The sequence below is a fragment of the Scyliorhinus canicula genome, chromosome 11 (assembly GCF_902713615.1).
Source record: "Scyliorhinus canicula chromosome 11, sScyCan1.1, whole genome shotgun sequence".
Classification (NCBI taxonomy): Eukaryota; Metazoa; Chordata; class Chondrichthyes; order Carcharhiniformes; family Scyliorhinidae; genus Scyliorhinus; species Scyliorhinus canicula.
Window position 1 is genome coordinate 147,035,818 of NC_052156.1, and position 26,284 is coordinate 147,062,101.

A 26,284-nucleotide genomic window follows, 5' to 3' on the forward strand; every position below is an offset into this window, starting at 1 on the left:
TAACTGCCAGGCGGTGGGCACTCAATGGAATACTCAGGCATCGGTACGGGGCTGTTTAGCACACTGGGCTAAATCGCTGGCTTTGAAAGCAGACCAAGGCAGGCCAGCAGCACGGTTGGATTCCCGTAACAGCCTCCCCGAACAGGCGCCGGAATGTGGCGACTAGGGGCTTTTCACAGTAACTTCATTTGAAGCCTACTCGTGACAATAAGCGATTTTCATTTCATTTCATTTCTTGGCACTCCCTGCCTAGCTGGGCCAGAGCGGGCTAGAACTCGCTTCTTTCTGACTGAGGCATATTGACATATTTCACATCTTAAATAAGCATTTCAAAAGGAGAGTGCCGAGTTAAAAATCATGATATTTCTTCCTTCATCCAAATACTTACCTGAGTGTGAGAAGGTGCCTGTGGGGAAAATATAACCAAAATCCTCTTCTGCCAGTGATGGAAAAGCAAAAGTCATTTATAATCCTTATTCACCCAGATAATGAATTATGTAATAGAGTGACTGCCAACTGGCCCTTCTCCTTTCCCCTGGTCCTCATCAACCCCTCCCTTTAAAAAACACTTCAAGAAACACTTTGAACTTCTCGGAAAATGGATGTGGCACGATGGGATGTGACACGCATCTGGTAACCACAGTAGATGACAATAGAGAATGAGGCCATTCAGCTCAAGTGTCAGTACTAGCTCTCTGGTAGAGCAATCCCAAAGCCAATCCCACTGCCCCACAGGGAATGACAGTACCTTTATCCTGACGGGGAACCTGACATACAATTCACACAATCACAAAATAAGTGCCTTTCCATTTTAGCATTAACGGAAACTTCTGATTTCTTTCCTTCATATCATTGATACTGTTATATGGGGACTCCAACTGAGGGCAGCACGCTTGGCAGTGATGCCCTCTGTGGTTGAATGGCCTGCAGATATTTGCAGCATAGGTTGCAAATATGAGGAATTGTTAACATTGTAATTGAGTTCCTGTCGAACCATACCTTCAGTAAGAGAGGAAGATGGGATAAAATATTGGTGGAAGTGGTGTGGGAAAAGGGCTGTAGTTTGCATGTTGCAAATCAATTTAGAGGAAAATTTTCACTTAGTATGGAATCTAATTAGATGTAAACAGAAAGGTTAATCCTCTTGTAAAATAGATATCAAATTCAAAACAGATGACAAGAGTACAAAGAATCCCTGAAGTGTCGGATCAGTAGAGATAATAGTTATCCCAGAATAACGATTAATGCCTCTATGCCAGTATGTAGTTGGGCCCTGACCTCACTCCATATTAATTCATGTATCTTGTCAGATTAATCCTGTTAAGTCAATCTTTCCCAGGTGTGGTCCTCTGTTTTCCATTTGCAGTGTATTTGACTTGTATCAAGTCGGACCACTCCCCTCCCCTCTATCCACTTAGTCATATCGCTGAAATGGGTAATAAATGTTCAATGCCACCTACGTTCATTAGCACAGAGAATGGAGAGTATTGGATAGGGCTTTGGAGTACTTCGAAGCTCAGTGTACATTATGGTGAAGCTAAAGAAAATATGCTGGGCTCTCGAACTGGAAAAGTCAACAGGGCTTATATTATTTGTAATTAATTCTGGGAAATCAGGTTGAAACTGCTAAAACAGTACATATTATTCTTCAGTTGCCCTGTGGTGGTGGTGGCCTCCTCCTTGAACCTCTGCATTATAAGGTTGGGAAGCAGCTGAGTGTCCTCTGTGCTCATAGTGGGTGAGGACTCTGATGTTCGGAATGCCACTGCCCGTCTGGCACTTTCCCACAGAGGGTATTGTGAGGTCTGAGGCATCGGGGTGGTGGTTGGGGGAGGGGGGGGGGGGGGGTCTGTGGCACTGCTCTTGGGCTTGGAGGATTTATGCTGGTGGGTGCCAGGGTGTGCTGGCGTATGGTCGGAGGGGAGAGAGAGGCGGTGACGATGTCAGAGTGCTGGTAGGCGGGACCAATGCGAGGGGGCTGATGTTAACTTACCCATGCGGCCCGGTGGAGGTCGTTGGTCTTCTTCCTGCGCTGGATGCCGGTCCCCTTCGACACACTGCCTAAACTGACGGCTGCTGCCTCCCAGGCAGCATTGGCAGTCACGTGGCTGGTCCTCAGGCCCCCTCGGGGGAACAGGGTACCCCTTCCCGCCTTCACGACGCCTAGCAGCCTGGCCAGTCGGCATTCCCGGAGCTGGGAGCAGGTCTACGTGGTGGCATGGCTGTGTGCCGACTGGAGCAGCTCACCCATGTTAGCGAGGAGCCGCCAGGCGCCATCCAGGCGAATCAGCTGGCGTGACAGCCATTTCCGCCGTGAACCTCGTGGGGGATCATTTCTGGCACTAAGTGCCACTATGTATGTGCCGCCATCTGGTCCGCTCGGCGTCAGAACGTGCCCGGGAGTCGTGCCGAACACAGCACCTCTCCCGTTAAATCACACCCCTGAAGCTCAAAGTAACTGAGGAGTTCTAGCTCAGGATTCTCTCAAGGTTAACATGCAGGTTCAGTCGACAGTTAGGAAGACAAATGCAATGTTAGCATTCATGTCGAGAGAGCTAGAATTTAAGAGAAGGGATGTACTGCTGAGGCTGCATAAGGCTCTGATCAGACCCCATTTGGAGCATTGTGAGCAGTTTTGGGCCCCTTATCTAAGGAAGGATGTGTTGGCCTTGGAGAGGGTCCAGGAGAGGTTTACAAGAATGTTCCTGGGAATGAAGGGGTTCTCGTGTGAGGAGTGGTCTGGGTTTGTAGTTGATGGAGTACAAAAGAATGAGGGGGGATCTCATTGAAACTTACAGAATACTGAGGGGTCTAGACAGAGTAAACTAGGCCCAGATAGATTAAACGTGGAAAAGGTGTTTCCATTAGCAGGAGTGAATGGAACCTGAGGGCACAGCCTCAGACCTATCCTTTATTACAAAGATTAGGATGAATGTCTTCAGGCAGAGCGTGGTGAACCTGTGGAACTCATCAGCGTAGAAGGCTGTGGAGTCCAAGTCACTGGGTGTTTTTCAGACAGAGATAGATAGGTTCTTGATTAATAAGGGGATCAGGGGTTACAGGGAGAAAGCAGGAGACTGAGGATGAGAAACAAATTAGCAGACTCGATGGGCCGTATGGCCTAATTCTGCTCCTCTATCTTTTGGTCTTATGACAATGCAGGCTTCCAGGAGATGGGTGGGTGCCTCAGTCAAAGATGAAGGGACTTGGGAAGGCGGTTGCTGGCTGGGGTGGGGGGAGAGAAAGCCCTCACCCCCTTCCCCTTTCTGCCGACACTGTACTCCCCTGGAGTCGGCATCCCTTAACCTCCATCCCACCATCACCCACCTGGGATCCAGTGACGATATAAGGGCTCAGGTGGGTGTCATACAGGCAGCAGCCGCCACCTCCCCAAGCTGCTGCTGTTTAATAGAGCTGCTGGCCTCTGATTGGCTGGCAGCTCTCAGGAGGTGGAACTTCAGCCCCTCTGGGCAAAGCCCACAACTGTCCAGTTGTGTCCCGAACTGAACGAGGCAACACGGACTTCTCTCTGGCTCTCTATGTGCAGAATAATCTGAAGCTAAGATAGCTGACTGTAAAAGCAAAATACTGTGAATGCTGGAAATCTGAAATAAAAACAGAAAATGCGGGAACTGTCAGCAGGTCCATGTGGAGAGAAACAGAGTTAACATTTCAGATTGCCTCCGTTGGGTATCATCCATGTTGACTCTGTGTTCATTGGAAAGCTATGAAATATATTGGGTAGACTGTGCTTGAATACGATGAACAATTTTAGTCCACACACTTCAAGAGTATATAATAACATTATAGAGAGTGCAGAGAAGAACAAGAATGTCCTCAGGTTGAATAAGGATAAGACATGAAGGTTAGCAAAACTCAATGTGCAGTCCAAGAGAGGAGGGACTTCATTAAGCACTCCTGCCTTTGGGCTGGAAAACTGTGGGTTCAAACCCCACTCTGGGGCACAGCACATATTTTGGGCGACCAAGACAATGCAGCACTCGGGTAATGCTACATCTTTTGGATGAGATGCTAAACTCAAACCTCATCTGGCTGCTCAGATGGCTGTAAAAGATGCCATGCACAGAGTTCTCCTGGTGCCTTGGCAAACGTTTCTCTTTCAGTATCAAAATTAGATGAACCAGTTATTCACCTTCTTCGCTGTTTGGCAGACTTTGCTGTGTGCCAATTGGTAACTTGCTTAAAGAGCATTTCACTGGCTGTGACAAACCTAAGGTATTACATAAGAACTAGGAGCAGGAGTCGGCCATCTGGCCCCTCGAGCCTGCTCCGCCATTCAATGAGATCATGGCTGATCTTTTGTGGACTCAGCTCCACTTTCCAGCCCGAACACCATAACCCTTAATCCCTTTATTCTTCAAAAAACGATCTATCTTTATCTTAAAAACTTTTAATGAAGGAGCCTCAACTGCTTCAGTGGGCAAGGAATTCCATAGATTCACAACCCTTTGGGTGAAGAGGTTCCTCCTAAGCTCAGTCATAGAACAGTACAGCACAGAACAGGCCCTTCGGCCCTCAATGTTGTGCCGAGCCATGATCACCCTACTCAAACCCACGTATCCACCCTATACCCGTAACCCAACAACCTCCCCCTTAACCTTACTTTTATTAGGACACTACGGGCAATTTAGCATGGCCAATCCACCTAACCCGCACATCTTTGGACTGTGGGAGGAAACCGGAGCACCCGGAGGAAACCCACGCACACAGGGGGAGGACGTGCAGACTCCACACAGACAGTGACCCAGCCGGGAATCGAACCTGGGACCCTGGAGCTGTGAAGCATTTATGCTAACCACCATGCTACCCTGCTGCCCCAAATCTACTTCCCCTTATTTTGAGGCTATGTCCCCTAGTTCTGCTTTCACCCGCCAGTGGAAATAACCTGCCCGCATCTATCCTATCTATTCCCTTCATAATTTTATATGTTTCTGTAAGATCCCTCCTCATCCTTCTAAATTCCAACCAGTACAGTCCCAATCTACTCAACCTCTCCTCGTAATCCAGCCCCTCAACTCTGTGAATGCAATTTTTTTTCCCCCCAAAGTATTACACGTGTAAATAATGACATGTGTAGTAGAATGAGAGAAGAGTGTGCAGAGTAATCTGAAGCTATGATAGTCGAGTGCCAAAGCAAAATACTATGGATGTTGGAAATCTGAAATGAAAACAGAAAATGCTGGAAATACGCAGCAGGCTAGGCAGCATCTGTATGGAGAGAAACAGAGTTGACATTTCAGGTTGACGACCCATCTTCAGTAGATCGCTGAATGATTTATTCAGGAAATTCAAATATATTTGGATAATGGTCAAATTGAATGCCAAGCAGTGTTATTGAAATATTTAATTGGGTGAGGCGCGTGCCGGGTCAGAATGCTTTGGATGAATTAGATTTCCCGCTGCTTCCAGGATCTATGGTGTCATTGTTTGTGGTTACAATTCCTATTTCAAGATATGGATTTTTAAATGGAGAAATGCCAATGAAGTGAAGCATTTTAGCTGATTTCCAAAGTACAGCCTTACTCAACAAACAACGGCAACCTTACAAATCCCCACTTTACACACAGTATCTCAGCAGAGAGGAGATTGGGAACGTTTCTGTAGGCTCATGTTAAATTGTGTCCCAGGAATAAAAAAGCAAATCACTAACCTACTGGATTGCCCGGAACCCACCAGAAGGCAAACCTTTGTAAAGGTGAAATTTGAAACCAGGTCCTCAGATGAAAGGTCAGTGTTTGAATCACTACGCCATCCGTTCCCCCATCACTTACTGGTGTAACTTTCTCTTCTTTCTCCTTTTTACAGTTCCGGTATAAGAAACGCGTGTACATCCAGAGTCATATAGAAGAGAAACAACTGGCCAAGCTGCACACAAAGGTAGGTGCTCCTGGGCTTCAGTGATGAACACGGGGATGGTTTGAGTATCAAGAGAGTTGAGGTTTATTGCAACATCCACACCACCATCAAGATTACATTCCTCCCTCAGCTCATTTCCTACTAAAACCCTCACTTGTGCATTTACTACCTCTCGACTTGACTATTCCAGTGCTCACCCTGCGCATCTCCCACCCTCAATAAAATTAAACTCATCCAAAAGTTGGTCTATCTGTCGCTAAATCTTCTTCACCATCATCCTTGTGCTTGCTGATCTAAATAGGTTTGGCAAAATCTGGATTTTAACATTTTCATTCATGTTTTCAATACCCCCTGGACTCTCTATCTCTAACCTTTGCAGCCCTGCAACCCTCCAAGATATCTGCGTTACTCCCAGCCTCCAGAATATCCCGGGTTTAATAATTTCATCTTTGGCCACCTTGTTGACGGCTCTAAATTCTGGAATTGCCTCCCTGAGCCTCTTTGTCTCTGTCTTCGAGACATTCCTCAGCACCTTTCACTTTGAGCTTTGGTCATCTGACCAGGTGCCACTTCCCTGTGGCTCAGTGTCAAATTTTGATTATTGACAAACCTGTGGCGTGCTTTGGGGTATTTTGCTAAGTTGAAAGCAGTATATAAATACAAGTGGTTTTTGTTGTTGAAGGTACTCTTCAGCACAGTAGCACAGTGGTTAGCACTGTTGCTTCACAGCGCCAGGGTCCCAGATTCGATTCCCGGCTTGGATCACTGCCCGTGAGGAGTCTATGCGTTCTGTGTCGGCGCGGGTTTCCTTCAGGTACTCCGGTTTCCCCCACAAAATCCCAAAAGACGTGGGGCGCGATTCTCTGCCCACCATGACGGGTCAGAGAATAGCGGGAGGGCCTTCCCGACATTTTTCCCGACCTCCTGCTATTCCCCCCCCCCCCCCCCCCCCCCGCCCGCCCCCCGACACGAATCGCTGCTCGCCGTTTTTTACGGCGAGCAGCGATTCTCCCCTGGCCGATGGGCCGAGTTCCCAGGCCTTTACGGCTGTTTTCACGAACTGCAACACGCCTGCTCTCACAGTTCGTGAAAATGGCCACAAAGTGCCGTTCTGGGGAACCATGGCACCGATTGGCACGGCCGCACCACGGCCGTGCCAAGGGTGCTATGGGCCCGCGATCGGTGCCCACCGATCGTGGGCAGCGGGTACGAACCCCGCGCACTCTTTGTTACTCCGCCGCCCCGCTGGATCAGTCCGCGGGGCGGCTGAGGGGCATAACGGCCCGCGCATGCGCGTGTTTCACGCATATGAGTGATGACGTCATCCGCGCATGCGCGGGTTGGAGCCGTCCAATTCGCGCATGCGCAGCTGACGTCATCACATGCGTCAGCCGTTGCTAACTTTGGCGCGCGGGCTTAGCGAAATTCGTTAAGCCCACGATGCCGAAGTTTACGGGGCCCCGCTGCTAGCCCCGACTGGGGAGCAGAATCGGGTCCCGGGAGGGGGCGCGGAGGCTGCCGTGAGACACGGCCGGTTTCACGGCAGCCTTCACGACTCTCCGCATTTGCGGAGCGTCGCGCCCGTGCTGTCAGATAATTTTGACATTCTGAATTCTCCCTCTGTGTGCCCAAACAGGCGCCAGAATGCGGCAACTAGGGGCTTTTCACAGTAACTTAATTGCCGTGTTGATGTCAGATTACTTGTTACCATATTTGTTACAATATTACCATATTTTGCCTTACTTTGATCAAGATTGCTAGCGTGTGTCTGCTTTCTAACTTCAAATTTGGCTTCATAGAGAGCAACTAATCACATATGAAGATTGGTACCTTGTACAGCAGGACCAGAGGGGTAAGAGGCCATGTTGACCCAAATTTTGGTCTTTCATTCTTGTGGCATTTGTTGACCATTTCTCGGTAGTGCTGAGATGGCAGCGGTGGTCTGCCTCTTTGAGCAGATTTCATAGAATTTACAGTGCAGAAGGAGGCCATTCGGCCCATCGAGTCTGCACCGGCTCTTGGAAAGAGCACCCTACCCAAGGTCAACACATCCACCCTATCCCCATAAACCAGTAACCCCACCCAACACTAAGGACAATTTCGGACATTAAGGGCAATTTATCATGGCCAATCCACCTAACCTGCACATCTTTGGACAGTGGGAGGAAACCGGAGCACCCGGAGGAAACCCACGCACACACGGGGAGGATGTGCAGACTCCGCACAGACAGTGACCCAAGCCGGAATCGAACCTGGGACACTGGAGCTGTGAAGCGATTGTGCTATCCACAATGCTACCGTGTTGCCCGAGTAGTTTTTGTCATTAATCGCCAGAATGAACAATCCTATACATCTCAAAACCTTTCAGAACTTTGAAAACCACAGTAATATCGGTTTCTGTTCCGAGGGAGAGAAAACAATTTTCAGGTTTTTCTTTCCCGTGGCATTCTGTTCCGGGAATTATGTAAGCCATGGCTCAGTTAGGAGCATTCTCACCTCCTGAGTCTTAAATGTTGTGAGTTTTCGTCATGCTCCAGGACATGGGCACCGAAACCAAGGCTGTTCAGTACTGAGGGAATGCTGCAGTGAGGGAGATGCCACCTTTTTGGTGGGGGCATCAAACCCACGTTTCCGTCTGCAGTTCCAATATCAAAATTCTGCAGCTGCTGGAATTTTTTAAAAAAAAGCAGAGAAAAAGCTGGAAATTCTCAGCAGGTCAGGCAGCCTCTGTTGGAGAGAAGAATGGGGTTAACGTCTCAGATCTGTGACCATATTTATCAAGTCCTAGTTCAGCGCAGGGATTTTGACTTGTTTGCGCTGTGTGTTGTATATGAGAGGTTGAATGAATCCTTATTCCATTGCATCCTGGTGGAACCAGCCACAAAGCATCATCAGGAAAAGCCTGGTTTGCACCTTTGAAATGACAGAGAGGTGGATGTGGGTGACTTGGGTAAAGGTCAATTAACACTGGGTTGGTTGGTTTGCATGAGGCCGTCACAGTTGATTACTCCGTATCAGCTATCTTGTGGCCGCCAGTGAATTTTCTAATATATTTGTCTTTGGAATGAAAACAACATTCGGATGAGGGCAAAGAACTTGCAGAGAAGAGCGTGCTGCTATTGGTGGTGATTTTAAGAAAAGAATAATGAGATGTGAGCATCACTGGCAAAGCCAGCATTTGTTGTTATTTTTCCCTCATTGCCCTTGAAGAGATGGTGGTAAGCTGTCTTCTGAAGCTTTGTGCAGTCCATATGATATAGGTACACCCATAAGTGCTTTTAGGGAGGGAGTTCCAGGCATTTAGACAAGCAACAATGAAAGAACAGGAATATATTTCCAAGTCACGCTGCTGGGTGGTCTTCCCATGTGTCTGCTGCCCGTGTCCTTCTCGGTGCCAGTGGTGCTGGCACAGGAGGGTGCTGCCATGCATCTTGTAGATGGTACACACATCTGTCATAATGTGTCAATGGTAAAAGGAGTGAATGTTTCATATAGTGATTAAGGTGCCAGTCAAGCCAGCTGCTTTTTCCTCAACGGTGTGAAGCTTCCTGAGTGTTATTGGGACTGCAATTGACGTGTCAAGTTGAGCGTATTCCATCATATGTCTGACTTGTGCTTTGTATATGGTGGAAAGGCTTGGGGGAGTCGGGAGGCGAGTTCATTCCCACAGAATTCCCAATCCAGACCTGTTATTGCAGCCACAATATTTATATGGCTGGTCCGGTTAGGTTTCTGGTCAATGGCGACCCCCAGGATGTTGCTGATGGAGTTTTCAGCAACAGTAATGCCATTGAATGTCAAGGGATATGGTTAAATTTGTGTTTTCTTGGAGATGGTCATTGCACACCACTTATTTTACACAAATGTTGTTTGCCACTTAACAAGCCTGAGTGTTGTTCAGGTCTTGCTGCATATTTGTTAATAAGCCATGTTTTATATCAAAAATAACTTTATCTGTTGAATGGGCTGGATTGAACCACAGGATACATTTTAAAAAGACTGACCACAGTATTTTTCAGTGACTAAAATGGCAGTTCTCAAAATGGCATATTATTCACAGCTTCACTATGCAAATTACAAAGCTGTCAGAAAGGAGTCGTGCTGTCTGGAAGCAGCCCACCTGGAAAATCAGCTCAAACGACTGTGAATGGTCCATCCCCTGGACTACTCACAGATCCAGATATAATCTGTTTCTTCAGGTAGGTGTAGACCAAGCTATCAAACTCAATCGCTTTGGACAATGGATCCCAGCTGACGAGAGGGCACCACCAATGTGAACGAGGAGTCCCCAGCAGTAACTTCATTTGAAGCCTACTTGTGACAATTGTCATAATATCCACTCATGGATATTATGAGATACAGACAGGCAGTGATTGACACACAGGATAACCAATGAACACACACGACACAGAACAACCAATCACCAGACAGGACACTACCACTATAAAACACACGAGGCATTAAGACTATGCCTCTTCTTACTGGATACAGCTATAGAGATAGTTAGAGTGCACAAGACCATAAGCACCTTCTCCATGTGACAGAGAGCTAGTCTGGTCAAGCCAGTCTGAGGTTATCAGTTTAGATTAATAGAGTGTCAACCCACAGCAGATTATGTACAGCAACAAGCAAGTTCAATAAAACAGTGTTGGACCATCTCCTGTGTCGGAAGCCTGATTCGAGTCTCACTGCATCCAGTTGCAGTCGATGTTAGACCAACTCAGATAACACACCAACAATAACTGATTTTCATTTCGTTTTTCAGCTTGCCAAGACCATGTTTAATAACTGGCTACTTTGTTAATGGAGGTCACGTGGTAACAAGTTAACGATTTGTGCTTAAAAAAAAGACGCAGCTTTCTCAGAGTCAGACTTACCATGAGTGGATAACAGCAAGTGGAGAAGTCATAGCCCCTCTTTCTTGCTTCAGCCGTTCTTCAAGCATGTGCCCTGCCAGTATCTGACCAGCCAAACACTCAAAGTGGCATCTTGAATATAAACCAAACAGCTGCTGACTTTGGAGGAAAAGACAGAGGTTGTCCACCGAGTTTTTAAATCAACTTTGCACAGAATCCAGAAACATCAGTGAGCAGGGCCTGAAACCTCCCAATGTATCAGCCTACAGGATCTATATATATTAATGACTTTCATCTGAACATTCGTAAACAATTTAACCTATGTTCTCTCCTTGTAAAGTATAACTGTGAGTGTGAGAGTCTCTTGGATGCATGCATTGGATTATTTTTATTATTTTCTGGGCCGGGATTCTCCCCTACCTGGCGGGGCGGGGGGTCCCGGCGTGTTGGAGTGGCGTGAACCACTCCGGCGTTGGGCCGCCTCAAAGGTGCGGAGGTCTCCGCACCTTTAGGGGCCAAGCCCTCACATTGAGGGGCTAGGCCCGCGCCGGAGTGGTTCCCGCTCCGCCGGCTGGCGTGAACGGCCTTTGGCGTCACGCCAGCCGGGGCCGAAAGGACTTCGGCGGCCGGCATAAGTCCGCGCATGCGCCGGAGCGTCAACGGCTGCCGACTTAACATCCAATAGATCAGGGGTGGGATTCTCTGACCCCCCGCGGGGTCGGAGAATCACCGGGGGCCAGCGTCACTCCCGCCCCCGCCGAGTCCCGAATTCTCCGCCCCCCCGAGATTTGGCGGGGGCGGGAATCGCGGCACGCCGTTCGGAGAATCCCGCCCCTGGTCTATTGGATGTTAAGTCTGCTGTGTGTGTCACAGCACAGAAACAGTTAAATACTCTACAGACTGCGAAGGAAGCCATTCCACCACTTTTTATCTGGGCATTACAGTATGGACATGAATTGTTTCAGGATCTGAAAAGTCAGGAATGGTACAAATTGCTGTGCAATGATCAGCAAATATCCCCATTTCTGACCATATTATGGAAGGAAGGTCATTAATGAAGCAGCTGAAGATGGTTGGGCCTAGGACACTCCCCTGAGTAACTTCAGCAGTGATGTCCTGGGGCTAAGATGCTTGACCTCCAACAACCATAACCACCTTCCTTTGAACTAGGTATGACTCCAACCAGTGGAATGTTTTCTCCCTGATTCCCATTAACGTCAGGTGTTCTAAGGCTCCTTATTACCACACTGGGTCAAATGCTGCATTCATTCCCTCACTCACGTCTTCTCTCAACTGATAATGAGCAAACAGTTTGACCTTATTCAAATAAATTGCTTTTAATATCTCCTTCACTGCCCACAATGTGTTGTTGATCGAAACATTATATTTTATCTAGGATCTTTTGATTTGATGTTACCTCGCTAAGCTCCCCAATGACTCTTTAATGAATCAATAAGTTGACTAAGTGCACTGAATAGTACAATTTACTGCAAATAATGCTTTGGGATCATTGGTTATTCCAATGTTACTATTTGAGCCAGTTTTCTATCATAAAGTAAGAATATTTACAAAGAGACCATTCAGCCCTTGAAAACCCCAATCGACTTCAAAGGATCTCAATCTCAGTTTTACATTATATTCATCATTCACACCTATCCACCTTCTCACCATATCCATCAACCACACCTATCCACCTTCTCACCATATCCATCAACCACACCTATCCACCTTCTCACCATATCCATCAACCACACCTATCCACCTTCTCACCATATCCATCAACCACACCTATCCACCTTCTCACCATATCCATCAACCACACCTATCCACCTTCTCACCATATCCATCAACCCCACCTATCCACCTTCTCACCATATCCATCAACCACACCTATCCACCTTCTCACCATATCCATCAACCACACCTATCCACCTTCTCACCATATCCATCAACCACACCTATCCACCTTCTCACCATATCCATCAACCACACCTATCCACCTTCTCACCATATCCATCAACCACACCTATCTACCTTCTCACCATATCCATCAACCACACCTATCCACCTTCTCACCATATCCATCAACCACACCTATCCACCTTCTCACCATATCCATCAACCACACCTATCCACCTTCTCACCATATCCATCAACCACACCTATCCACCTGCTCACCATATCCATCAACCACACCTATCCACCTTCTCACCATATCCATCAACCCCACCTATCCACCTTCTCACCATATCCATCAACCACACCTATCCACCTTCTCACCATATCCATCAACCCACCTATCCACCTTCTCACCATATCCATCAACCACACCTATCCACCTTCTCACCATATCCATCAACCACACCTATCCACCTTCTCACCATATCCATCAACCACACCTATCCACCTTCTCACCATATCCATCAACCACACCTATCCACCTTCTCACCATATCCATCAACCACACCTATCCACCTTCTCACCATATCCATCAACCACACCTATCCACCTGCTCACCATATCCATCAACCACACCTATCCACCTTCTCACCATATCCATCAACCACACCTATCCACCTTCTCACCATATCCATCAACCACACCTATCCACCTTCTCACCATATCCATCAACCACACCTATCCACCTTCTCACCATATCCATCAACCACACCTATCCACCTGCTCACCATATCCATCAACCACACCTATCCACCTTCTCACCATATCCATCAACCACACCTATCCACCTTCTCACCATATCCATCAACCACACCTATCCACCTTCTCACCATATCCATCAAACACACCTATCCACCTGCTCACCATATCCATCAACCACACCTATCCACCTGCTCACCTCATTCCCCAACCCCACCTATTCATCTTCTCACCATATCCATCAACCACACCTATCCACCTGATCACCATGTCTATCAACCCCACCTATCCACCGTCACATCATATCCATCAACCACACCTATCAATCTTCTCAAAATATAGGGCAGCAAGGTGGCCTAGTGGTTAGCACGGCTGCCTCACGGCGCTGAGGTCCCAGGTTCAATCCTGGCTCTGGGTCACTGTCTGTGTGGAGTTTGCACATTCTCCCCGTGTCTGCGTGGGTTTCGCCCTCACAACCCAAAAATGTGCACAGTAGGTGGATTGGCCATGCTAAATTGCCCTTTAATTGGAAAAAAATAATTGGGTAATCTAAAATTTTATTTTTTTTAAATCTTCTCAATATATTCTTCAGCCCCTCGGTAATCCGAGCCCTAGGGGGTGATGAATAATGATCTCACTTTTATGACATCTTAATTGTACCTTTTGCAGAGTCTGCCTAAATGTTAAACAAGGATTTTTTAAAAAATTGCTTGAACATTGCTTAAAAATTCTTAAATATGTACTACAATCGAGATAAAATATTTCCTACATTCATCATGATATAGCTTCCTCCCTTCTGACATATTTGTGTTTTGCCAACCATGCAATATCATGTACTTCATCTTTGACAACAAAGGGTTTCTATTAGTCCAGTATTTCGGCTGCTGTGCTGTGATGGGCAAGGAATCCAGAAAGTTGATGGCCATCACAATCTCTTGAGGTACGAAGTGGGGTGATGTGCTTTCAGGTAATAGAAGGTGACTTAAGGTGTCAGGGTGTGAGCCCCTGGTCAATGCTTGAATATATGTGTGCAGGCCGCGAGGGACAATGCCCACCGCTGAATTCTGGCTGAAGCTATTAGGGGTACCATCTTATCTTCTTTGAAAAGTCCGAAAAGCAACTTTTAATTTGTAATAATGGTGAAGTGGTGGCTGTATACATATTGGTGAAATTTCTTAATGCCATAAATGATGGCCGAGCCTTCCTTTTCTATCTGTGAATATCCACGTTCCACGTCAGATACAGTTCTTGATCCATGCCCAATGGTTCTCTCAGACATACCTTCCATTACTTGGAAGAATCCATACAGTGACGCATCATACATAAGCACTATTTCTCATTGAGCCAAAATGTACAAATAAACTTGAAGATTGAAACTTGCTTCACTTGATAGCTTTTTTTCTGGAGATTCTTCCAGTACCATGTTTGGCGTTTCTTCATCAACACAGAGACAGCAACGATGATGGGGGGCAGAAACCATCTGTAGTAGTTAACCATTCCCAGGAATGACCTGAGCTCTGAGATGTTCTTAGAGGGCTGGTGCTTCTTTGATGGCTCTCACTTTATCTCCCATTGGGTGTAGCCCTTGAGCATCGACCTTGTATCCAAGAAAAGCCCTTCATTCGCCTGAAGGGTGCACCTTTCTCTCTTCAGGCACACTATGCTTACTAGAACCTCTTTAAAACTTCATTCAGATTTGCCAGATGTTTCTCCACAGTCCACCCTGTAATCAGGCCATCATCTAAGTAAATGATAACTTTGGGCAATTCTTGCATTAATGTCTTCAAAGTCCGCTGGAAGATAGCTCAAGCTGACCAAACCCCAAAGGGTAACCGTGTATATTGATTCAGTGGGAGGCAGTGGCGTTGTGGTCCTGTCACTGGACTGGTGATCTAGAGATCCAGGGTAATAATCTGGGGACCTGGGTTCAAATCCCACCACAGCAGGTGGTGGAAATTGAATCCAATAAAAATGTCTAGAAGTAAAAAGACTAATGATGACCTTAAAATCTTTGTCAATTGTTGTCAAACACCCTAATGTCCTTCCTTTCGGGAAGGAAATCTACCATCCTTACCTGGTCTAGCCTACATGTGACATCCACGATACCAACCCGGTGAAGCTACAACTAGTAGTGTGCCAAACAACATAAGCAGCAAGTGATGGACAGAACTAAGCGATCCCAAAATCAACAGATCAAAGCTAAACTCTTAAATGGCCCAGCAAGTTACTCAGTTGTATCAAGCTGCTACAAAGTGAATAAAAAGGAAATAAACCAGATGGACCGCCCCACACTGACCTAAGTACTGGAAACATGCAACGACAAACCCAGCCTTGTCGACCCTGCAAAGTCCTCTTTACTAACATCTGGGAGCTTGTGACAAAATTGGGACAGCCATCTCATAGGCCAGTCAAGCAACAGCCTACATGGTCATACTCACGCGATCATACCTTTCAGACACCGCTAATACAATCCCAGGGTTCCTGTCCCACCGGCAGGACAGACCAAGCAGAGAGGGTGGCATAGTGGTATAGAGTCAGAAGAGAGTTAACCTGGGGGGTCCTCAACATCGACTCTGGACCCTATGCATTCTCATTCTCAATGAAGCTTCAGGTCATGGGCAAGGAAACCGCCTGCTGATTACCACGTACCGGCCACTCACGGCTGAGTACTCCTCCATGTTAAACACCACTGAGGGTGGCAAGGGCACAGAATGAACTCTGGGTGGGAGACTTCAATGTACCATCACCAAGAATGGATCTGTAGCACCAGCACTGACTGAGCTGGCCGAGTCCTAAAAGACATAACTGCTAGACCGGGTGGTGAGGGAACCAACAAAAGGGGAAACATACCAGATCTCATCCTCACCAACCTGCCTGTTGTAGGTGCATCTGACCATGACCGTATCAATGGGAGTGAGCAGCTTGTGGAGACAAAGTCCATGACCGCATCAATGGGAGTGAGCAGCTTGTGGAGACAAAGTCCATGACCACATCAATGGGAGTGGGCAGCTTGTGGAGACAAAATCCCGTCTTCACATTGAGGATACTGTCCATTGTGTTATGTGGCACTACCATTGTGCTAAATGGGATAGATTCAGAACACATCTAGCAACGAAAGACTGGGCAGCCATACGGCACTGTGGGCCATCAGCAAAGGCAGAATTGTACTCAACCACAATCTTAAACCTCATTGCACGGCGTATCCCCCACTCTACCATTACCACCAAGCCAGGGGATCGACCCTGGTTCAATTAAGAGTGCAGGCGAGCATGCCAGGAGCAGCACGAGGCATACAAAAAATGAGGTGTCAACCTGGTGAAGCTACAACACAGGACTAATTGTGTGCCAAACGGGATAAGCAGCAAGTGATAGCTAAAACTAAGTGATCCCAATACCAACGGACCAGATCTAAACGCTGCAGTCCTGCCATATCTAACTGTGAATGGTGGTCGACAATTAAACAACTCAATGGAGGCAGAGGCTCCACAAATATCCACAACCTCAATGATGGAGGTGACCAGCACATTTGTGGAGAAGATCAGACTGAAGCATTCGCAACAATCGTCCACCAGAAGTAATGATATATATATAGGCAAGCTAGTGAAGGGTTAATATTACATCTCTGTGTAATTCAAACACTAGAGGGCACCACTATTTCTCTGTATATAAATCAGACCTCAGGGAATACTGGGTAGTGTTAGTGAAGGATATTAGATTAGAGAGGGTTAACACGAGGATATTATTAGCGACTATTAGATTATTAATTACGGCTAGGCAGATTCAATATTGCTTTATTATTAACTATAGCTCAGTAGCGTGTACGAACTTCATTTAATTAATCGTTATATAATAAATGTGTTTTATTTCAATCTTATTATTGGTGGATTCTTTGTCATCAACTCAATGGACCGTTCTGGAATGAAAGACAAAAGAACAGGACAGGACCCCACTAAGGCTAATATAACAGTGCCGAGTGGATGATCCATCTCGGTCTCCTCCAGAGGTCCCCAGGATCACAGATGGGGCTGGTTTAGCTCACTGGGCTAAATCGCTGGCTTTGAAAGCAGACCAAGCAGGCCAGCAGCACGGTTCGATTCCCGTACCAGCCTCCCCGGACAGGCGCCGGATGTGGCGACTAGGGGCTTTTCACAGTAACTTAATTGAAGCCTACTCGTGACAATAAACAATTTTCATTTCATTTCATTTTTAGATGCCATTTTTCAGCCAATACAATTCACTCCATGTGATATCAAGAAATGACTAAAGGCACTGGATACTGCAAAGGCTATGGGTCATGATAATATTCCAGCAATAGTGCAGAAGACTTGTGCTCCAGAACTTGCCACATCCCTAGCCAAGCTGGTCCAATACAGCTACAACACTGGCATCTACCAAACAATGTGGAAAATTGCCCAGCTGTGTCATGTACACAAGAATCAGTAAAAATCCAACCCATCAATCAATCAATGTGCCATCAGTTTACTCCATCATCAGCAAAGTGATGGAAGGGATCAGCAGCAGAGCTATCAAGTGGCACTTACTCAGCAATAACCTGCTCATGGATGCTCAGTTTGGGTTCCACCAGGGTCACTCAGCTCCTGACCTCATTACAGCCTTGGCTCAAAAATGGGCAAATGAACTGAACTCCAGAGGTGAGGTGAGAGTGACTGCATCAAGGCAGCATCTGATCGAGTTTGGCATCAAGGAGCCCCGCAAAACTGGAGTCAACGGGAATCGGGGGTAAAACTCTCCACTGGTTGGAGCCATAAGTAGCACAAAGGAAGATGGTTGTGGTTGTTGGAGGTCTGTCATCTCAGTCCTGGGATATCACTGCAGAAGTTCCTCAGGGTAGTGTCGTGGGCCCAAACATCTTCAGCTGCTCTTATCAATGACCTTCCTTCCATCATAAGGTCAGATGTGGGGTAGCTCGCTGATGATTGCACAGTGTTCAGCACCATCTGTGACACTGAAGCAGTCCATGTGCAATGCAGCAAGGCCTAGACAATATCTAGGTTTGGGCTGACAAGTGGCAAGTAACTTTCGCGACACACAAGTGCCAGGCAATGACCATCTCCAATGAAAGCGAATTAACCCATCTCCCCTTGACAGTCAATGGCATTACCATTACTGAAAGCCCCCATTATCAATATTCTGGGATTACCATTGATCAGAAACTGAACTGGACTAGACATATTAATACTGTGGCTACAGGGGCAGATCAAAGGCTCGGAATCCTATGGGAGTAACTCACCCCCCCCCCCCCCCCCCCCCCTCCACACACACCCCAAAAGCCTGTCCACCATCTGCAAGGCACAAATCAGGAGTGTGGTGGAATACACCCCACTTGTCTGGATGAGTGCTCCAACAACACTCAAGAAGCTCAACACCATCCAGGACAAAGCAGCCCACTTGATTGGCACAAACATTCACTCTCTCCATCATTGACTCACAGTAGCAGCAGTGTGTACCATCTACAAGATGCACAGCAGGAACCCACCAAGGCTTACTCGGCAGCATCATCCAAACCTACAACCGCTACCATCTGGAAGGACAAGGTCAGCAGATACATGGGAACTCCACCTCTTGGAAGTTCGACCTCTTCAGCTCACTCATCATCCTGACTTGGAAATTTATCGCTGTTCCTTCACTGTTTTTGGGTCAAAATCCTCCCTAATAGCACAGTGGGTGTATCTACACCACATGGACTGCAGCGATTCAAGAAGGCAGCTTGCTACCACCTTCTCTAGGGTAATTAGGGATGGGCAACAACTGCTGGCCTAGCCAGTGACGCCCACATCCTGAAAAATTAATTTTAAAAAGTTATTTGTGGGTGTTTATGGTGAAATATGTTCTCAACGCCTCATCTATTTCCAATGGTTGGTGATGTGGCTCATGTCCAAATTAGTGTATGTCAGGCCCAGCCAACTTTGCATACAAACTTTGCATCTCTATTTTTGGTACGGGGTACCGGTCCAACTTTGCTGCTTGATTTATTGTTAACTTATAACGTCCACAAATTCTGACCCTCTTGTTGGCTTTAACTACCGGTACGATGGGCGCTGCCCACTCAGCAAATTGTACGGGGTTAATGATGCCCAGATCTTCCAATCAACTTATTCCACAAATGCTTAACGCACGGGCCTGCTCTAAAAAACCTTGGTGCAGCTTCTGGATCGACACGGATCCTAGTTTGTAATCCTTTAATCTTTCCAAGATCTTCTTGGGATACTTCTTGATACTTCGTTAAAACCAAATTCAGGCCTCTTTCTTTACTTTTTAAAAGATCTCCGGCCAGTTTAATTTTATCTCCCAGAGCCGGTCACATCCCATCGTGCTTGGTTACTGGCCTGACACCACCATTAGGGAAGCTATGCTGACTGCTGTCCGTAACTCACAGGGGTTATGATTGTTCCTATTATCTTTATAATCTCTCCGCTATATGCGGCTAATTTTTCTGTAGTGTTCAGCAACTTTAGGGGTTGAACTCTTCCTTTCAAATACATGTAAGTATGTTCGTTTACAACATTAGCTGACGGCCCCATGTCCACCTCCATTTTTAATGGCTGGCGGTTTACTATCAGCACAACTGTGATAGGGGCTAACTTGCCCTCTTCCACATTGTTTAAAAGGACATGACATTACGTTCTCCCATTGGACAATCCCCCATATTGCCAATTGTTAATTGCTTGTTCTGTTTGTACTGGGCTGGCCCAGCTGGCTTCTCCATTTGTGCCTTCGATCGCCGCCTTTCCTCCACCCGTAGCACTCGGCTTCTTTGAATTTGCACACTTGCTGTGAGATTATAAGTCTGGATCCTGCACAGAGTAAGTAAAATGACTTTCTTTCTAACCTCTCCCTCTCTTCCATTATCCCTGAACAAATACCCCAGCAATTCGATACGCAGGACCCCTCAATCTCAGTAGTTGGGTTGAAGGCTTCTAGCTTCCAAAAGAGAGGCATGCTTGATATCTCTTCCATTGACCTCGAGAGATCTGATTCACTTTGCAGTCGTTTAACAACACGCTTGTCCAGTTCCCTGCTAATAACAAACATGCTCCGATTTTTCTCATCGCCAATGTAGTAAAAGAAGGATTGGCGACCACCAGTCAGTATATGTAATGAATTTTAAAAGTTCATTCACAAGTGGTATTTACTTTGATTTGATTTGATTCATTGTCACATGTATGTACCGAGGTACAGTGAAAAATATTTTTCAGCAGCCGAGGGAACATACACAGTACATACATAGGAGACAAAAAAAGAATAATCGACAGAGTACATTGACAAATGGTACATTGACAAACAGTGATTGGTGACAGTGCGGAACAAGGAGCCAAACAAAGCAAATACATGAGCAAGAGCAGCATAGGGCGTCGTGAATAGTGTTCTTACAGGGAACAGATCAGTCCGAGGGGGAGTCATTGAGGTGTCCTGTAGCTGTGGGGAAGAAGCTGTTCCTATGTCGGGATGTGTGGGTCTTCAGACTTCTGTATCTTCTGCCTGATGGAAGGGTCTGGAAGAAGGCAATTCCTGGGTGGGAGGGGTGTCCGATAATGCTGTCTGCCTTCCTGAGGCAGCGAGTGACTCCCAGGAACATAAAGCTATCGACCATCTCCATTTCGGAGCCATTGATGCAGATGGGATGGGGGGGGGGGGGGGGGGGGGGGTCCGTGCTACGCTTACTGAAGTCAATGATCAGTTCCTTGGTCTTTCCAACATTTAGAGAGAGAATGTTTTCCGTACGCCATGCAACCAAGTATTTCCACAGAGTCACGATGTTACCACTACTAGTTCTAGGATCTGCTCTGGCTGCAGAAGCCCTCACTCTGCACGAAGATTCCAGCGCTCAATTCCGATTGGGTGATGGGGTTGCATGCCCCTCCCGAAATATACCCCTTAAAGGGGCCAGCACCTACAACCACGAAGGGCAAAAACAACAGGCTGACAGAACAGCACAAGTTCCTCCGAGTTTCACGCCATTCTGACTTGAGAATATGTCACTGCTGGATCATAACCACTACCTAACTGCTGAGTGCATACCTACATCACACAGACGGCACGAATGAGAAGCATCACCACCTTCTAAAGGATAATTGGCGATTGCCAATAAATGCTTGTCTTGTCAGCAACGCCTACATCTCATGAAGAAATGAAAAGGGAGATTGGAAAAGGCAGTTGTATTTTGACGCTCACGTATAACAGTTCAGCATGGTTCGCCATCCCTCTGCCATTGTCTCATAAGATTGAAATATTAAATCTTTGCTGATTCATAGATACTCGCTACTTGTACATCACCAATTTGTAAATCCTGTGTATTTAGATAGCTGCAACAGAAATTCAATTACTGATTTTCTGACCAATCTGTCATAGTGAAGACAACTAATAATCCCCGTGTGTAGAAAAAACATGGGCATCCAAAACCCAGCAGCATCTGTGAGGAGAACGATGTTAGCCATGGACCATATGAAAGCTTTAGTGTTATGCTTAGTACAACAGGAGCAGAGAGAGAGAAAACCGGATGTGTGTTTTATCAAAGCAGATTTGGTAGTAAATAGCTGAGGGGTCAGATTCTCTCACTGGCAGCTGATCTTGTGGCTAAAATATCCTTTTGTTCTGCCCAGACAATGCCTCATTCAGTGGGTAGATGGAACCGACACACTGTGGCCTTTGTCGGGAGTGCTGATGCAAGCTGCAAATGAGTAGCTTTTTTCTGAGGGAGATGACTGAGACTGAGGCAGACACAAACCACACAGATGGAAATAAATCACTTCCTCGTGCTTCTGACCTCCGGAACTCCATCTACAACATGTTCCAACTGTTCCATAGCTCCAAATGTCCTAAAGCCCATTCCCAATAATGGCCCACATTTCTGGCACCCTTTTGTCGGGCATCTTTTTAATCTCCTGGTCTTTCCTCCTGTTCAGAAATCCCTCCATACCGTTGGTCCTCTCTACCATTGTAATCTCCTCCAACCCTACATCACAACTCTCAGCCTCCATTCCTCTGTTCCAGTACTTTCTATCTCCTTCCCACACAGAAATCATCAGGACCAGGTCCTTTATCTGTCACACTCCTGTTGAATTCCACCTCTTAATCCTACCACTTCATTACCCTTCTCCCAATGTTGAAAATTCACCTAAAAATCTTGCTGTTTGATGAGTCACCTGCATCACGTTTTCCTTCAATTCATAATCGCTATCCTTTCTCTACCTTTCACAAGGGTGCCTGGGATCATACATTTCCTGTACAGGAACTGGCACTGAGACACACAATGGTGATATAGTACCAGTCAGGTATGCATCATTTCCATTTGCCCGTTGTGGACTTTACAAGTATAGGAGCTGAAACTGAGACATAACTGAGATGGAAATGAATAATTCCCTTTTCCTCACTGTGCACTGAACATAGATTCATAGATGGAGGCCATTCGACCCTTCGAGTAGGCACTATTACGATCCCAGGCCAAACCCCAACAGTGGCTTGGACACTGGACTGAAACCCCAATATTTTAGATTATTTAAGACTGTGTGGAAAGAATGATTCACTTCAGGAGTGATTGCATTAAGAAATAGAAATTTGGGCCAGGATTCTCCAAAAATGGGGCTATGCCCCACGCCCGCTGGAAAACTGGCGCGAATCACTCCAGACTTTTTTTGAAAACTCCGGAGTGATTCTCCGGAGTTCAGGGGGATTGCAGGGCCCCGGCATCCTCCTCGTAGCTGCTGCTGCCGTTAAGGGGCCTTCACTTCCAGCCGCGGGTCCGCGCATGTGCCCGCCGGCCATTTTGGCGCCGGGCCCCACGCAACATGGCGAAGCCCTACAGTGGGCCAGCGCGGAAGAAGATATGATCCCCCCCCAGAATGCGGGCGCCTGTCGATCGGTTGCCCCTTATTGCGGGCCTGGCAATCTTGAAGGCCCTCCGGAGTCTGATTCCCCCGCCCCCCCCCCCCCCCCCCCACCTGGATGGTGCCCGCAGCCGCGACGCTGAGCTCCCACTGGGTGAAACCATGCAGGAAACATGCCGTCCAAACTCGGCGGGAGCTCGGCCGGCCGATCGTGGCGAATCGCCGTGGGGCCGACTGGCGCCGCATCGACTGCGCGCGCGCGCCGTTTCTCCAGTCCGCGGGTCTGAGACGCCATTCTCTGCCCCCGCATCGAGTGCGATTTCAGCACGGAGTCGCGGAGAATTCAGGCCTTGGTATTTCTAAAAACATGACCATTGCAGTCAAACACACTGTACCCTCCAAGCTTTTAACTCTTAACTTGTCTCGATATTTTGAAGCCAATATTACTAAAATCAGCCAATCATAACAGCACTGATCCTCTGAAAGAGCACTCTACCTTGGCCCAAGCCCCCTGCCCTATTTCCCCAACCCGACCTAACCTTTGGACACCAAGGTCAATTCAGCATGGCCAATCCGTCAAACCTGCATATCTTTTGGACTGTGGGAGGAAACTGGAGCACCCGGAGGAAACTCACCCAGACATGTGGAGAATGTGCAAACTCCACACAGTCACCCAAGATCAGAATTGATCACGGGTCACAGGCGCTGTGAGACAGCAGTGCTAACCACTGTGCCACCGCGCCGCCCTGTATAGGGGTATTAAGGATTGGAGTTGCCACATTACAGGTCTGGTGATAAGTCTTTGAACCCTATGTGCAGGGTTAAGACTTAGTGTCGGAGACCAGCAAGGTTGAATGGATTTTTTTGAAAGTGAGGCAAATGAGGAAGCAGCACAAGCAAGCGTGTTTTTTTCTCAAAAGAACAAGACTGCAGCATCTCACATCTAATTGAGCTGTTATCAGCTATTTCTGAGTTTGAGATGGATCCTGGGACCTCTGGCTCTCAGTTGCACTGCTTAATTCCTGGCTAGAGTGAGTGGGCACTGGAGTTGAGCTGATAGTGGATCTGTAGCCCACCTACCCCATGCAGGTTAGGTGCCCTCGAACCTGCCTCACAATCACCAGAACATCTGAAGGCCACAAGCAGGTTGGGGGAGCTTCACTTAGAAGATAGCAATAGGAGGGGGCCGTTCAGAGCCTCGAGGCTTTCCCGCCATTCGGTGGGATCATGGTTGGTCTGCACATTGCTCCAAATCCTTTTATACTCTTAGTCAGCAAACATCTATGAATCTCAGATTTGAAATTCATTAAGAAAGTATTGATCTTGTGTTGGATTCTCCGATCCCCGACGCTGAAATCGTGTTCGTCAACGGGGCGGAGAATCCCCGATGACGCCGAAATTGTGTGCGCCGCCGCTTTCGCGATGCTCCGCCCCCTGAAAAGTGTACACCGCACGCCATATCCACCGCCTCCGTAAGTTGGCTGAGGCCCGCCCCTGATGCTCCCCCCCCCCCCAACCCGGCCGAGTCCCCGACGGCGTGGGACACGTGTGGTCTCACCCATTAGGAACTCAACATGGCAGCTGTGGACTCAGTCGGGGGACGGACGATCCGTGGGCAGAGGTGGACACTATTCAGGGTTGGTGGCTGCGAGGGACGGTCCGGCCGAAGGGGGGGGGGACTATTTCGCGGGCCGGATGCGCGAGCGGCATCCGTCATGAAGCATGGACGCGGCAATTCTCTAGGCCGTAGAGCCTGGTACTCTACGCTGCCTGGCTGCTAGCTCCTCCCAAAACGGAGAATCGGTGGCTGTTTCACGACGTTTCTTCTGTCGTGAAACGCCACCGTTTTCACGTCGGCGTGCGGACTTAGTCTCCAGAACGGAGAATGCAGCTCCTTATTTGTGGGACAGAGTTCCACATTGCTTCCATCTTTTTCCTTGACGAGCTGTTTCTTATTTTCTTTTTGAATCATTTTGATTTAAAAGTATAATAGAATCCTCCCATAAACTAGTCGTAGAAAAGCTTTTACTTCATACCTTATTCATTGCTTTCAAAATCTTCAAAACCTCAATTAAATTATCTCACAGTCTTCTCTTTTCCATGCGCCTATTTTATGTGTTTCCCTTATTGGAGCCCTGGGAATATTTTGACGAATCTGGGTTGCGCTCCTTCTAAATTCGGTATATTCTTTCACGGCAAGAATTGTGCACGCGTTTTGTACAGCTCTCGCAAAACCTCTCTTCTTTTTATATCCAGCCCTCTTTGAACATTTGGCCCTCACGACTCTAGTTTAGTGATTTGTGCACAAGGAGTCTTAAAAATCTGTTTGGCTTCTCATTATTTAAATGATACACCAATTTTCATGTTTTAGTGTCCAATATTTATGACCTTGCACGTGTCTGTTGAAATTCGCCTGCCAGTTTTTTTTCACGTTGTTAGTCTATCAATGTCTCTTTGTAATTCTGTGTTCTCTTCCACACTGCTTACTATGTTACCAATCATTGGAATACTAGAACTTCTGACTCTGTGACCGTGATTTTAACTACCGCGTTGCGCCCGGCCCAATCTGGACGTGCCGGGTAAATAGCGGGAAAGACCAAAGTCAAGAGGATGGTGCCGGGTGGGAAGCAATTTACAATTCACCCAATGCCGATTTCTGGATCTCGCCCCAAAATGGCGAGCATATCATTAACCCTCATTTGCATTCATTTCAATCCCATTAGCGAGATTGGAGTCGAATGCAGCGGCTTCCCAGGAATTACCCAATTTACCAGCGAGACATTGCGCGTGCTCGAGGGAGGAGGGGTGGGGGACCCTTCAGGAGGGTTGGCTATGGTCAGAGAACTGCAGCCTTCCAGGTTGGGGGTCACCCTTCAGCCGGGGGGGGGGGGGGGGGTGGGGTGATGAGCTTTAAGTCATGAGAACATAAGTACTAGGAGCAGGAGTAGGCCAAATGGCCCCTCGAGTCCGCTCCGCCATTCAATGAGATCATGGCTGATCTTTTGTGGACTCAGCTCCACTTTCCGGCCCGAACACCATAATCCTTAA

General features: G+C 47.3%; 1 protein-coding gene across 1 annotated transcript in view; it reads left to right on the forward strand.

Moving 5' to 3' along the window:
* shank3a (SH3 and multiple ankyrin repeat domains 3a) overlaps nt 1–26,284 on the forward strand; it is a 1,085,379-nt gene that overhangs the window by 357,466 nt on the left and 701,629 nt on the right. Inside the window, exon 5 of the mRNA XM_038811689.1 lies at nt 5,827–5,898. Coding sequence (XP_038667617.1) covers nt 5,827–5,898 — 72 coding nt within the window. The remainder of the gene's footprint in view (nt 1–5,826; nt 5,899–26,284) is intronic.